At 39.4% G+C, this 15905-nt stretch overlaps 1 protein-coding gene across 4 annotated transcripts; it reads left to right on the top strand.

Moving 5' to 3' along the window:
* The first annotated feature begins 2915 nt into the window (after positions 1–2915).
* Positions 2916–15236, top strand: usp8 (ubiquitin specific peptidase 8). Of its 4 annotated transcripts, none has more exons than XM_040129362.1 (19): positions 2916–2964; positions 3663–3843; positions 4252–4396; positions 4544–4629; positions 4762–4903; positions 5604–5646; positions 5804–5975; positions 6211–6373; positions 6487–6628; positions 7141–7427; positions 7541–8050; positions 9098–9172; positions 9286–9584; positions 10097–10318; positions 10410–10620; positions 11930–12166; positions 12589–12731; positions 12927–13059; positions 13579–15236. In XM_040129362.1, the coding sequence occupies exons 2-19, from the start codon at positions 3740–3742 to the stop codon at positions 13735–13737; spliced, it is 3273 nt and encodes a 1090-aa protein (XP_039985296.1). In that variant the 5' UTR covers positions 2916–2964; positions 3663–3739; the 3' UTR covers positions 13738–15236. The 4 variants fall into 4 exon arrangements, with proteins under 4 accessions (XP_039985296.1, XP_039985305.1, XP_039985287.1 ...); XM_040129371.1 differs by having other exon boundaries at positions 5810–5975; positions 13579–13737; XM_040129353.1 differs by lacking the exon at positions 2916–2964 and adding an exon at positions 2969–3053 and having other exon boundaries at positions 13579–13737.
* Positions 15237–15905: the final 669 nt, after the last annotated feature.

Raw genomic sequence — 15905 nt, forward strand, 5'->3', positions numbered from 1 at the left:
AGGTTGGGAGCCACTGGATTAAACTACAAAACTGTATATAAAGTAGTTAAAACCAGCTCCAAGACATAGATAGATATGTAGACTCTTCACAAACAAATAGAAAGGTTAAGTATAGGGGACATTACTAAAAACTGAACAATGAATGAACACACAGTAAAGGGTAATACAATGATGAGGGCAAACAGATTTATGTCACGGCCTATCTCTGCCTTTCAAACTCTGACAAAAGCTCGAGCAGCACCTGGACTGTTCACACACTGTGCTCTTTGCTTTGCATTGTGCTCAACATGTGCTAGATCTCATCTGGTTCTCTGGAGAAGCCAATGGCTTGACGCAAATCTAACCCAAACATGCTAAGCACACATCAGTGTTATACCAGAAAGACTATCGTGAGAGGCAGGAAGTTCATTCTATTGATTCGGTGAAACTAATAAGGTACCAGGGGATGTTTATCTAAGCCATTTGAAACCTGTATTTCTACTCATTTATATTAAAACTGCATTAAAACTGCATTCAATAAACTTAGATGTTTTATTCAGGAAGTTCGTGTAGCAGAAACAGAGTTCGTCCACTCAAGTTGCTTTATTATTTAAAACCACATACAGGTGAATCATCAGACAAACTCATCAAATACTTTTTTGATTTTTATTTTAGGTGCAGTCCTTTTGCTGGACTCAAACAGCGAAATGTTTTAACACATTGCACTCATTCATTCACTACATACATTACACTGTGATCCTTTCATTAAGTCCAAACTATTACATTGGTTAAGCCCAAGTTTGCAGTCTCATTTTAAACAGGAAGAGTAAGTTTGTTTTCTACAAAACATGATTTGAACATTTATTCTTGTAAGTCCTCTGTGTCACAGTTGAACTTGAACCCACAATTTCTTTCAAATCTGAGCAATCATTGCTACACAGTCTCTTGATCAAACTGAAGGTAGGAAGCCCAGTAGCAGGCAATGACTAGAGTAATGGTAAGTGTGTGTGTCATATATTACATTGAAATAAGTGTTATATGACATGGAGCAGAGCACACTGTGGCTATTGTGCTCCTTGTGTGCCTTTACATCTGGGAGTCAGAGCCAGATGAAAGCAGGTTTAACCATAATTGTGCAATTGAAGCTCGGGCACCGCAAGGTGACATCAAAGTAAAAGTGCTCCATAATAGAGCCTGTTCTGTTGCTTTTGTTCAAATAAGCAGAACAAATATACATGACATCAGCCTTTCAAAAGAAAAACCTTGGGCTTGATAATTCAAGCCCAAAAGTCAGAAACAAAGAAGATTTGTTTCTGGAAGGTTGATTTTTGGTCTGGCAGTATAAATCTGAGAGTGGACAGTGAGAGAATACCACTTGCCCTTCCCTCATTACCACCACTGAGGGGCCCCTGAGCAAGGCCCTCAACCCCCAGCTGCTCCCGTAGAGCTGGGTTGTGGCAAACAAATCAAATTGGTTGCACTGGGCAGCTTCCCAGTTCGGATGTTCGTAAGTGTTAACAGGGCATTCCTGAAAAAGACACCATTCCACTTGCATTGCTTTGCTTTGTTCTTTAATTTTAATCCCACGCAGCACTTCGTTAACTTTGTGCTTTTAAATGTGCTATGCAAAAAAGCTATTAATAAGCAGATTTTTGCAAGTCCTTTTTCTGGATACTGTTTAAACCGAACATAAAATCTTTATTGGTTGTAAAAACGTGTAATACGTTGTAAAAAAAAGTTTGATCAAACAATAATATAAAAAATTGTGAAACTTTTATGATATACAGATTCATTTGGCCACTTTGTCCATGACCACTATGTGTTGCACAAGGAATACGGGAGCAGAAGAAAGGGAGGAAACAGTTTGAAGTCTCAGAAAATTCCTTTGCGGTGACTGAATTTGTACTAATCCTATTTTTTCATCCCGTATCAAGCTAGCAATCCAGTAACAACGAGGCTCTTGTTGAAATGTCCTTATACTTGTAGACGGGAATTCACAGGGAACAAATTTCCAGGAAGATACATATAATACTGTATATTTTATCTCTAAAGATAGTGTCTTTAGCTTTCTAAAATTTTGTTATTGCTACTTCTGTGTTGCAAAACTCTGGGCTGCTGGAAACTAGTACACCTTAATTCTGCAAATAAAACCTCATTCCAAGGAAGTCTTATTTGCTTTTATTTAATTATGAAATACAGTAATACAGTAATCCTCTCTTAGTGTATTGGCTTTTTTTATAATGTTGTAAACCCTAACAGCAAAGTGTCACACAGGAATTACAGTATGTTGAGAGAAGAGGCTGAAATATGCTAAGATTTCAAACTGCGCTGGCTTTCTTAAATGCGTTTAAAACACTTTATAACAGATTACCCTAATAACCACTACAGATACAGGGGTTGACGCTTTTTGCTTTAGTTATTTGTACAGGTGTCATAATGGATGTATTAAAAGGGTAGGGGGCCCCACTGAGACTGCATATGTATAGGGCCCACATTTTTGTGCCATGCTGCTTTATATATATAGCGCAAAACGAAGCAAACATAAGAGTGCAGGGCAGTGCAAATAAATTACAAGATTAACAGTAGGTCATAGCAATTTCAAAACTGCAGGAATACCTCTGACTGTTTTTTGTGAACGGTGTAGAGAATCTGAGACATGCCACAATGTGTGATGATAGCATACGAGATATGTGGGACCAGGGAATGTTCACTGAGTTTGAACCTATTTTGGAGATTTTTCCCGGCGGGTGGGGGTAGTATTGTAATGGGTGGGGCATTGCAAGAGAAGTGAGCGAGATCAGTGAAGTGTAAAATTAACTCCAGAAGGTGGCAGTAATGTGACATTAAAGGATGCCAGCTGCCGCTAAATCTCATAAAAGAAGAAGAAGAGGAGGAGGCGGAGGAAAGGGAAATCAGGAACCAGCTGTCAAAAAAAAAAAAAAAAAAAAAAAAGTAGCTGAAGTGTAAGCAACGGACCAATGAGAGGTATTTTTTTTTAAGTTGATGGTATTTTATCAAATAGCTGGCCATTATATATGAGTCGGCACTATTTCTAAAGGATGAGCGCTTTACTGGTGAATGTGATTATAGCCATGACTACCTGTGCTGTAGTTAAATAGCCTACAGTAGCTAGCCAAACGCATAACTGCGTGAGCTTGGAGCCTAGCTTGCTAACTAACTTAGCTAGACGGCTACAAAGCACAGTTAACATTTACTAGCTGAATAGTGTTTATGTAGATTTATTAGGCTGTAAGCAGTCCGTTTAGTTGTCCGTTGGCTGGCCAGCAGGCATCCAGTCAAGACTCACTTTAGCCAGAAAACAATTTAATGTTGTTGTCGTTAATGTTGACATATCCTACGCCAGCTAACTACAACCACAAGCTAACTTGCGCTAACATTGAAAGCCACTTAGTTAAACATAACTTACTATCGACGTGTCATTTTTTTAGCTAAACGCAAAAAGATTCCGGTCATTTTAAATCCCGCATGACAGGTAACGAGAATTGAAAACTTATCTCGTTTAAGTGTTATCTCGCTGAGACGTTACTGATAATATTGGAAGCTAAAAAATAACTGCAATGTTAATGCTAACGTTATTAAACTATGTGCGACTTGGAACAGGAATAGTTTGATGTTTTAGAAGCGCCGTGTGTTTACTTTACTTTTGCTGTCGACAAAAACAGACATTTTTCCAGAGATGTCCAGAGCTTGTGTACAGCATTGACCGGTTGCCTGTCTGTGACTCAACACACCCGTGAAGATGCCTGCTGTGTCCACCGGGGTCAAAGAGCTGTATCTGTCCACATCTCTGGGGGACCTCAATAAAAAGGCTGAAATAAAGCCAGACAAGACAAGCACCAGAAGGTAACCCTATATTTCATGTTTACTGGCATCAGCTAACCTGTTATCAATTAAGATGCAGATTTTTTTTTTCGTTTTTAGTCTTCAAAACATAAAATAATGTTGTTGTTGTTTTTTTCAAAAAAGCTTGTTATATAAATTATATTCAGTGATATCAACCTAGTATTGCATATGTGACGTAATTATGTGACACCAGTGATCTAATTAATCAAAAGCCCTTTAAAATACACCCATAATACAGAGGGAGTGTGGCTGTGTTTTCTGTTTTTCTAGCATCACTAAGTGAGTAGAAAGAGAGGGGGAATAATATGCAATAGAGGTCCCCAGTCCAATTTGAACCAAGAACATTGCAATCACATGATAATAAAAGGTTGTTTTTTTTGTTTTTTTTTTGAATTTGCTGTGTTTCAGCTATGTTCAGAGTGCCTGCAAAATCTTCAAGGCGGCTGAGGAGTGTCGTCTGGACAGAGATGAGGAGAAAGCTTATGTGCTATACATGAAGTATTTAACAGTATATGACATCATTAAGAAAAGATCGGACTTCAAGCAGCAACCGGTATAGTTAATAATTGTAAAATTATAACCACTTTTTGAGTATTTTTATTACTAAACTAAAGGTGTAGTGTTTCTTATGTAAAGTGTTGTTGACCAGTGGAAATGTAGGTATTTCTCAAGTAACTCTTTTCTATTCCATCATGCAAAGGAGTATTACATGACCATGCTTGGGCCAACCAGCTTTAAGAAAGCCATTGAAGAAGCTGAGAAGCTCTCTGAAAGCCTTAAACTCAGGTTAGAGGCTTTGGTTGTCCTCATTGTACACACCTTGTTAATGCATGAGTTGCAAGACAGGACATCAGAACATGAGTATGTAATTGCATTTTTTTTCCCTTTTGCTCAGCTAATCTGTACATTTCTAAACAGGTATGAGGAAGTTGAGGTTCGAAAAAAACTTGAGGAGAAGGAAAGACAAGAAGAGAAGAAAAGAAGGGAAGAAATAAAAGAGAAAGATGCTGGTCGAGTCTCTCCAAAAGCATCATCAGCAAACAAGAAGGACAGCAAAAAGGTAGAAATATCAAATAATGAATATACTGTAATGGTATCTGTATAGTGAAACATATTCACATGAGACATCATTCCATTGAGACCTACTTTAGGCTATGCACATATTACTTACAAATTACGTGGGTGGTTGAATTGCTTGTGCTTTTTAAATTGAGGTATAGTTAATGCACCAAGCCCATTTAATAGTCAAGTGGAACAGTCAGGATTATGTAAATGCAATCCTAAATTGTGTCACCCTAACAAAAGACCTGAGCTACAGCTGAGAATAAATTAGAAGTTCTGCAAGTGGATGTTTAGGCTGAAGTTGCAGTTTGAGCCTAATAAAACATTTACCACATATTTGAGTGCCTTTTGGAGGAAAAAGCCCAAAAGATGTATCTGATTAAAGCCTTTAAATCCTTTTCTTTTCTCGGCCCAGTCAGACTTTGTAATATACATTGTAATATAAATTAACATGGTTGTGTGAATTTCCATATATTTTTTTACTCTTTAGTTCAGATCATATAGGTTACAACAGCAACAATACTAGATTAATTAGCAAATATTTGAATGGAATTGTTGTAAGTAATGTCATTCTTTTATCATTTGAAGTTATTTTATGTAAGGAGAAATTAAGTCAGTTGGAATTAGTCAAATAAGTATTGTTAATGTACTAGCAAGATGATTGTTTCAGAATCTGTTTTTTTGTGTCTGTGTGTCAGGTAAAAGGAGAGCAGAATGAGCTGAAGAATGCAACCTCAAAAGGTGAGCAGAATAACAAAAAAGAAGTCTGATAAACCTGTATAGTTCTTTCTGAGATATTGGTGAAAATCATTCTATAAACTGAGTAATTGGCTGCCATTATGTTTAGAATTTGATTTAATTTTTTGTCTTGTGTTGATTTAATGACTTTATTTGATAGCTGCAGTGCCAGCTGGCGGGATCACAGCTGAGAAACTTTTCCACATGATGAAGGACCAGACGATTACGATAATTGTTATGGATGCCCGAAGCCACAAGGACTTTGAGGAGTCACGCATTCAAGTCCCAGCCCAGACCTGCATCAGTGTGCCTGAGGAGGCCATTTGCCCAGGGTGAGAATGGGATCTGGAAAAAAGGTTTCATACCTGACCGTTTCGTCGGACACAGCATGTGTAATTTGTAATCTGGTTTTTGAACTGATAATATGAATTAATGTATTATCTAATTCACTTTGGTTCTCTTGTTTTTCTGTTCCCTCTGTTTGTGTTATGAACCATCAAACAATGAAAGAAAAATGTCTCAACTTCCAAACATTACCCTCTGCACCGGATTGTTATTACTTTTCAGAATCACTGTGAATCAGATTGAGACAAAGCTACCGGAGGTGTCCAAAGAGAATTGGAGGCGACGGGGATTTGTGGATTATATAGTCCTGCTGGACTGGTTCAGTTCTGTCACTGACCTTACAGTGGGCACCACATTGCAGAGCCTCAAAGATGCCCTCTATAAGGTAACTGTGTGTGCGTGTCTGTGCATGTGTGTGTGAATGGGTTAGTGTTTGTTCATTCGCTTATGTGTGATTCTTTCCTGTAAGGTACAATAATGTGTTTGCACACCCCACAGTGGGACAGCGTCACCATCCTGCATAGTGAGCCGCTGGTGCTGGAGGGGGGCTACGAGAACTGGCTGTTGTTTTACCCCATGTACACAACCAACGCTAAAGTTCGACCCCCTAGACAGAATATCATCAGCACCCTCCCTCAGTGTGAGTTTCACTGTCACACCTGCACAGCATACATGTTCCAGCTTTGGAACTCTGTATTTATTTGGCCCGCGTCAGCAGTAGCACTAATGCAGCTGCATAAAAAAAAATCTGTCATTTTATTTTAGGAAATTATAAAAGCAAGCGAAAAAAATGTTTCATACCTTAGGCTTTGCAGATTCACCAAAAGTATTTACTGTATTTCTGAACCTCATGTCCCACACTGTGCTTGTGTTTTCTGAAGCTGATCCCTGCTGCACCTTAAAATCCACTAACAATCAGCTGAGATTTGTTACCCATATTTAGTGATTTATTTATATAGGAAACTGTCTTTGGCAAATTGTAATAAACGCACAGACTCCTTCGCAAGGACAGTTTACCTGAAATGTGTCTAAGATTAATTGCTCCTGAAAGAGTATGAATCTTGTATTACCCATATAATGTAACCTTTTATTCTTGTTTTTTCTGAGAAATTATTCTTCCTTAGATTTATATATTTTCTATGTGTTTAACAGTGAACTTCAGCTACCCATCTCTAGAGGAACCAAAGGCTCCGAACCCACCTCAACCAGACCCTGAGGTCACAACTGAGCCTCAGGAACCCTCAGTTCCCGTGCTGGTGAATGGGGTGACACCAGCAGACCCCCCCACATCGAAAACGTCCATGGTTACTGACAGGTTGCCAGACACTGTCGATTCCCCTTTCAAAGAGTCCACAAATTCTGGTCTAGACATTAGTAAGAAGGGCCCTGCAGCAGGCACATCCAGCCAGTCACCTGCAACAGCCAAGGCCTTCCCACAGGTATTTATCGACCTTGATAACTATTAAACCTTTTGGAGAATACAAAACATTAAGGACTCCAAGTATGTCTAAACATCACTCATATTTTGTTTTATCCTCTTCTCCTTTCCTAGTTTGACCGTGCCAAGAAACCCTCTGTCCGGGTGTCAGATGAGCCTAAGCCCAGCCAGAATGGTTCACCGAAGGACTCCACCCAGAATGGCCCAGTTGTCCCTAACCGCTCAGCAAAACCATCCTTAATGCCCACTTCTTTGTCTAAAGAAGAACAAAGTCAGATACACTCTGAGGCGGTGGCAGTGATGGAGAAGGCAAGGCAAGAGCAGGAAAAACGCATCCAGGAGCGTCGTTTAGAGGAGGAGAAGCGGGAGAAGGTACAAAAGGAGAAGGAGTTGAAAGAGAGGCTAGAAAGAGAGGAAAGTGACAAGAGAAAGAAGGAAGAGGAGGAGAGAAGACATCAGGATAAAAAGAGACTGGAGAGGCAGAAAGCAGAGGAGGGTGAAGACAAAGAGAACAGGGCGTGGGAAGACAAAGAGAGGAGGGGAAAGGAGCAGAACTCAGACACTCCCTCAAAGAGTATGTCTCTGGATTCGCCTGCTCCCAACCATATTGTGAATGAAATTAAAGTGAGTCCCCTTTTTTGTCAGTGCTATTTCACCCTTGAATGGTAAAGGTAGTGTTAACATTGATCCTTTCACTGGTCACAACACAAGCATCCAGTGCTTCCCCAATCATAAGCTAACCTTAGAGACCTTTAAAGTCTATTGTCTTAGATATGTGGCTTAAAGGAAACTTGTCCTTTGACGTCATCTTACATTCTAGACAATGAGACCACAAATCCTCTTATCTATACACTGTATAAACATACAACTCCTCTGTCTGATCTGATGAACTGAAAGGTTTAAATCTGTTTGGCTCCTGTGAGGCCTAGTACTAAAGAAAAGTAAAGAGAAGAGCCCAAAAGACATTTATTTTTAAAGATAAAACATATAATGTTATACAATTTTTACACAGCTGACTTGTATGTTGTTCGTCTACAGGAAGGAATATCTTCTTAATTATATAATTACCCAGAATAACATTTTAGAAGTACCTATAAAGTCAAGTTTCACTTTCAGTTCGGCATGCTTGCTCTCTCAGGTTCACCCACTAGCTCGTACTCCCCCACCCCGGGAGTCAGTTAGATAACGTTTAAACGTCAATATCAGTGAATTAAGTTTCCATCACTAATATAGATGCACGTTGACCACAGCCGGGCAGTGTCAACCAAGGTCAGAATACCAAAGTCAGCTCACACGCATTTACCCATTCAGAGTGAATTCTTATCTTTGTTTAACCTGTGTCACTGACAGTGTGAGGAGTGTATGACAGACCCAAATCATAAGCTGTTTGATAGTTAAATGCAAGAACTGCATTCTCAAATTTGTTCTTGTTTAAAAAGAATTCAGCAGTTATCTTTTCCAATAAGAATCCATTACTCTTGCTTCAAAAAAACAAGGATGATTGGTATTTGAGTCATACAGTTTTCTGGGTAAACAACGCCAGACATGTTCATGACATTAGGCTTTAGAAATAGGCATTATTCCTTTTATCTTTACCATGAAACTCCCTCATAATTATTTTTGGAAAGAAATTTAAAGTAAAGTCAGTGTATATGTGTGTTTAACCTACAGAGGGAGCCCCTGACCAGAGCAAGGAGTGAGGAGATGGGTAGGAGTGTACCAGGCCTTCCAGATGGTTGGATGAAGGTATGTTTAAAAGTTTTAAAAAAAGCTAAAAAGGCATATATTTTAATTGAGAAATCATTATTTCCTTATGCCTAATGTTCTATTTCTTTTCATCCCTTCCATTATTTGGCTAGTTCCTTGACACAGTGACGGGGACCTACCGATACTACCATTCCCCAACCAATCGTGTCCACCTGTACCCTCCTGAGGTCACCGTTCCACAAACCCCACCCTCCACACCGCCAACAGTCAAACAGAAACCACGACGACCAGCTGAGCCAGAAAGCAACAGTGAACGAGAGCGGGAACAGTCTAAACTGAAACGCTCCTACTCCTCCCCGGATATCAGCCAGGACCTGAGAGAGGAGGCCCAGAAGAAGGCCACCGCCCCAACTACTGCTTCTGTCATACCCACCATCAACAGAGAAACCAAGTAAGGCACATATATTTTATGATGCAACAGACAAATATGGATACATGTTGTCTGTGGTTTGGTATGATTTATCTGTCCCAACAGTCACATCACTGTGTGATTAAAAAATAAAAACCCCTATATATTATAAATTATTATAATTTGATTGTTGGCTGTCTGTCAGAGAGATGTTGCTTTTGATATTGTTGTATTTGTGTACCTAAAATTGAATTTATTCAATTCAATTACTGTATTTCAATGTGTAGTCAGAACCTGCTTCACAATGAATTATGTGTAATGTGTAATCTAGGTGTAATATAAGTTTCAAAACATTCACTTTCAACTAAATATAGACCAGATCTAACTGAAATGTGTAGACATATTTTGATATGCACTTCGCTTGATAAGTGCTTATCTATTATTGTAATCTAGCTGCACTGTATTCCTTTGATATATTAAACATTGTGTTCCTTTGGTCTTAACTATGCAGAAACTTGTCTTGTACTCTCTCAATGTGCTCCTCTGTCCTCTAGACCTGCCAGTGCTAAAGTCTATTCTAAAGTGGAGATTGTGCGGCCTTCAGCTGCCAAAATTCGCAACCTGAATCCTACATTTGGAGGTCTGGGTGCATCACTGACTGGCCTTCGTAACCTGGGAAACACATGCTACATGAACTCCATTTTGCAATGTCTCTGTAACACTCCTGCCATGGCTGATTACTTCAACAACAATTACTACCTGGAAGACATCAACCGGTCAGGGCCCAAATTAGTGGAATTTCTTTCCATGAAGAACCTGGTATGAGGGATATATTGAACGTATCTGTCTGTTCTCTTCCTCTGCCAGGTACAACATCCTTGGTCATAAAGGGGAGGTGGCAGAGGAGTTTGGTGTGATCATGAAGGCCCTGTGGGCGGGTCTGTACAAGTACATCAGTCCGCGGGACTTCAAGATCACCATAGGCAAGATTAACGAACAGTTTGCTGGCTACGACCAGCAAGACTCCCAGGAGCTGCTGCTGTTTCTCATGGATGGCCTCCATGAGGACCTTAACAAGGTAGTGCATACACTTGTTTCATGTATCTTTAGGACATAACAATCATAAACTTTATGTGGCATAAACTGAAGTCTTAAAAAGATTTCGATATCTGCTAGGAGCAAAAGAAACAGAAAAGAAAAATTTAAATCTAAACATGCTCATCCTTAATTAAATATTAGGTTGTACTGGAAATATTAAGTAACTTATTCCTTTCAACCATGGCTTTTTAAGGCTTGCCTTCTACTACCCCTGTATGTTGTTGCGCATTTGCCTGTTAACAATAGAAACTTATTTTTTTTATCATTTTCCTTCTTTCTGATTTTTCACCGAGTTTCATTTTGATGGCAAATTAGAGAGTAAGTAAATAGCTGTGTGTCATTGGTCCTCCTGCAGCAGTGTGAGTGTGGTGTGTCTGCATCTGTCTGGTCTGATGCTCTGTCAGAACCTCTGTGCATGTAGACCCAAGACATGCCTCATTGCCTGCATCAACTGATTTTTAATGGCTTCATGTGCATTTGAATGGGGGAAAGGACTAGGTGAATTGGTTAAAAATTTAAAAAAAGACAGAAAAAAGATCGATTTCCTATCTTGATACTTACATTGTTTTATTTTTAAACTCACTAAAACATCAATACCTGATCGTTTTTCAAACACATTTTTTTGTTGGAAAGGCTGCTGTTACGCTATCAGAGAATATGGCTCTTAGAAGAGCAGGTAGCATGGAGATACTGTGACCACTACCTCCAACTGGGGCTGATTTGGAGTAGTACATTCACCCCATTTTACTTATCGGGCTATTCGCTCTTTCAAATTTAAAGGATGAGGTGCCATTTAGGGTGTAACAGCTGATGACATGCATTTCTCATGGCATACTCTCCATCTCATCACGTCCCTTTTGTGTGATCTTCAGACCTGTCTGCCATCAGGCTGGCTCTGTCCCAATCCACTTTGTCTCTCCAGGCCAACTGATAATTCAGTCAGACTAATTAATGAGATATTAATTAGCAAGTGTGAACCTGCCTCTCATATCTTCCTATCTATTATATTGAGAGTAAAGTTGCTGAACTGCATGCTAATGAAAGTTAAAGAGATTAGAGGGGTCTTGAATACAAAGTTTGTGGATTAGAAATTCAGTATGTGGTTCTCATTGAGCTGTTTTTTTTTTTTTTTTTTTTTCAGCGCTAACTGCAATCTTATAATTATGACCACTGTACTCTATATTCGCCATCCTGTCATTGAGCTTTTTTTGGGATCATAAAGGGAGGTACACCTAAAGCTGCAGTTGTTCCTGTGTACAGTCATGTTGTTTTTCCGTCTCTGGTGTCAGGCGGACAACAGGAAGCGGTACAAGGAGGAAGAAATCGACCACCTGGATGATCAGATGGCAGCTGATCTGGCCTGGAGCAAACACAAGCTGCTGAACGAGTCCATCATTGTAGCTCTGTTCCAGGGGCAGTTCAAGTCCACCGTGCAGTGTCTGACCTGCCATCGCAAGTCACGGACATTTGAGACCTTTATGTACCTGTCGCTGCCTCTGGCCTCCACCAGCAAGTGCTCCCTGCAGGTAAGTCAGACATTAAATGTATGCATCAAAGTGAGTTTTCTGTTTTTAACCATTTCTGATAAGCTTTAAACTTGTCAGAAAGACCCAAATTCAGGCTATGTCCTTTACTTACATCTTCATTTTCCTTTAAAGTACCCAGATTGATTGATTGAGCAGTGAAAAACCATTTTCACTATTAAATTTAATGTGGGCACAGTCCACATTAGAGTGAACATTTACACTCTGTTTTCACCTATTAAGGCTGTACTGTTCCACACTTTGACACCCAGCAAATGAGTTTGAGTTTTGTTCTCTTGACAAACACAAAAATCTCTTGACAAACACTTAAATCCGACTACACCGAAAACCTAAATGAAGCTATGAAATCTGTAAAGCTTTTTTTTTCTCTTTTTAATACTGAAATGTTTGCTTCCTCTTGGCAGGATTGTCTGAGGCTGTTCTCCAAGGAAGAGAAGCTGACCGACAACAACAAGGTGTTCTGCAGACACTGCAAGGCCCACAGAGATTCCACCAAGAAACTGGAGATCTGGAAAGTCCCACCTATTCTCCTGGTTCACTTAAAACGGTCTGTAGAACATTTAGCCTATTTTTTCATAAAACAATATTTTAAATCAATTTTCTGTAATGCTCACTTACAGTGTTTGGGAAATTGTATTAACAAACTGTGAATTATTCCAAGAATTTTGGGAAAAAATTCCTAGCTGATATTTTTTCTTATTGTTACCACATTTACACTTTTAAATGGGTGTAATTTGTGCAGATTCTCCTATGAGGGTAGATGGAAACAGAAGCTGCAGACATCTGTAGACTTCCCTCTAGACAGTCTGGACCTGGCCCAATATGTTATTGGACCCAAACAGAACCTGAAGAGATACAGCCTTTATGGAGTTTCTGTAAGTAGAAGTGAAATTAATCCTGTTGAGAAGTGTGTTTTTACAGAAATAACAAGAAAATTGTGTAAAAATATGTTACAGGAGAGGCCTAGAGACTTCAGGCTTATATAGTACATTCGTCCATGAAACAAAATATAAAAATAATGAAATAAAATAAAAATATACTGAAGACTGCAAATTTAAAAGATGATGAGAGATGCAGACAATATACAGCACAGGGAAATGTAGTATTATTACTACTGCCATGTACTTTTATCTTTCACATCTTTCAGAAAGCTCTCTGTCCTTTTTGGTAGAGTCCATAATAGATGGAAAACAAGCCAATAACCAATTAGTACTACTGAAGGTGCTTTGTACCATAAGCATACCAATGTTTTTGGCCTCTTGACAGCAAGACAAATTGACAAGAAAGACAGAATAACTTGATGGTTTATTTCAAAATTGCAGGTATTTTCTAAATAACAAATATGATTATCTAGCTGTTAAGAGAAGCTTAACCTTCCTCTTTTCTACTACCAGAACCACTACGGGGGTTTAGATGGAGGCCATTACACAGCGTACTGTAAGAACGTGCCCAAACAGTACTGGTACAAGTTTGATGACCACGAGGTGTCCGAAATCTCCACCTCCTCCGTCAAGTCCTCCGCAGCCTACATCCTGTTTTACTCCACCCTGTGATGGAGCTGTAGGAAATGAAGAGAGAACACTACACCAGAGCAGCGATGCTCAAGCCTAGAGGGTTGTTTTTTTTCTTTTTAAAATCACAGCTCTGAGGACCTGGTGCACGTAGTTGCGGGTTAACTAGTCGTGTGTGTGTGCGTGCGTGCACGCTAGTACGTACTCGAGCAAGTGGCCATGAGATCTCCAATGTGTCCCAGATCGGAGAATGGTGCAGGCACACTGTGCAGTGCTTCAGCTACTAGAGGACCCTATAGCTGTTTAAAAAAAAATGCTCTCTGTTCATATTACTGATCATCTAGAGACTAAACAGATGCTCCTTTTACTCTGACTTCTAAACCTTGGTGGTCGTGTTGTAGGGCTGACAGCTGGTTCAGAAGCTCTTCACTGTCATTTCCGTCGCAGTCAGTGTGGATGACTGTATCGCAGAACTGATCTTCAGCTTCCTTGTACTGTGTATACACCAGGGTTAACAGTTAGACGGCATGTACATACTTACCAATGCTGATGTTGCACATTCAAAAATGTAAATACTCGAGGGCAAAGTGAATATCTGTTAAGTGACCAAATAATTTTTTTCCTTGAAAGTAGCAGCCATCATAGTATCACCATATTCATAAAGGCAAACCATGTGTTTTAGGGGGTTTAACTCTATAGCCTTCTGATGTTAAACATTATCTTAAAGGGGATGGAAGAGACTGAGAGTGTTGAATTTAGCATTCGTCCTAAAGAGAGGAAGGCAATTGAGACTGTTGCTTGTTCATATTAGCCACCTTCTTGCACTTACATAATATGCAATCAGTTTAAGTTGTTTATGTAGAACACATCGTTTAACAGCAGGCATTAATACTTGACTCAGAATGCTTTAAAATGATACTGATGCTTAGAGCTTGTCCGTATTGCTCGGTCCAGCCAGTGACAGAAAAACCTACCTGCTTCTATAAAGTTTGATGTAGAAATTATTCTCTGTTTAAACATACTTAACTCTTAATATTATTGTATTCAAACACAAAAACTATTTAGAGGAAATATTACTGAGATAAGTTGCCATCTTCCTTGGCTTACACCAGTGATGCTGGTTTTGAAATAACATGTTTGTAGGAGGCTGGATTTTGATTTATTTGATTAATTATGTTTCTGTGTTTAGTACAGACCCAGGAGAATATGAAGACTTGAGAAATTGACCTTATTCACTTATACAGGTGCGTTAGTGTCGACATTTGCTGCCTGACTGAATGACCGACTTACTGACAAGAGCAAGCACAGAGTATACTGATATTTTTTTTTTTCTCAGTGGACCAGTGATCTGAGGTGGCAGAATTTGACTCTCTACTTCCTGACTACAGTTTGATTGCCTAGAATGAGATCATAATCTGTTTCTTTTTACTTGTACATGTTGATTTTATCTCTTAATGCTCTAAAAAATTTTGTTTCAGATATAACGATTATATTAACCCAAAAAAACTCATATGACTATTTATTAAAACTGCTTCAAATTAGTGTTTGTGTGTGTGTGAATGAGCATTGCAGGATATTTTCAGCAAATTAGTTCAGTGTTGCTAGAAAGGACTGCAACAGGCTGAATGAAGCTCTGCCCCCTTTATCTTTTTGTATTCCGACGGTTGTAAGACAAAACAGTACATAAATGTTACACAGAAACATTTAGCCATAGTAGTAGCACACAAGCCGATGGTAGATCTTCTAATTTATTTGACCTTCAGGTATGGAGAAGCCAGCCAGAGAACAAGCATCACAGATGTTGGCTGAATGCAGGTCTACGGATGTGGAGCAGACTCAAAGACAGTTTCAATCTGCATTAATTAAGATGGGGGAGAGGATGAGGGGAAATGGACAGGGTGTTGAAAAGTCCCACAATGGATTTGGCCTGTGGGTTGAAGAGCTCACAGTCCATGGATCTTTGGCTTTTGGAAAGGCTTGCGGCTGTACAGCAGCAAGTATGCGTTTGGAGATTGCACAAGGCTGTCCTGTACTTCTCTGACTGCTGAGTCGTCAAAACAGTGCCAGGTCCGGGTCAGAGCATTGTGGCACAGAGCTGTGTAGTGACCCATGTTCAGGTGACCCGCGTGGTTCTAGAGAAGGCGAGGTTTCGTTTGCATAAAAAATCCCCAGACAGATAGAAAAGGCTGAAATTGTGGACAAGGTCATAA

Source organism: Xiphias gladius, chromosome 1 (assembly GCF_016859285.1).
Source record: "Xiphias gladius isolate SHS-SW01 ecotype Sanya breed wild chromosome 1, ASM1685928v1, whole genome shotgun sequence".
In the NCBI taxonomy this organism is placed as follows: Eukaryota; Metazoa; Chordata; class Actinopteri; order Istiophoriformes; family Xiphiidae; genus Xiphias; species Xiphias gladius.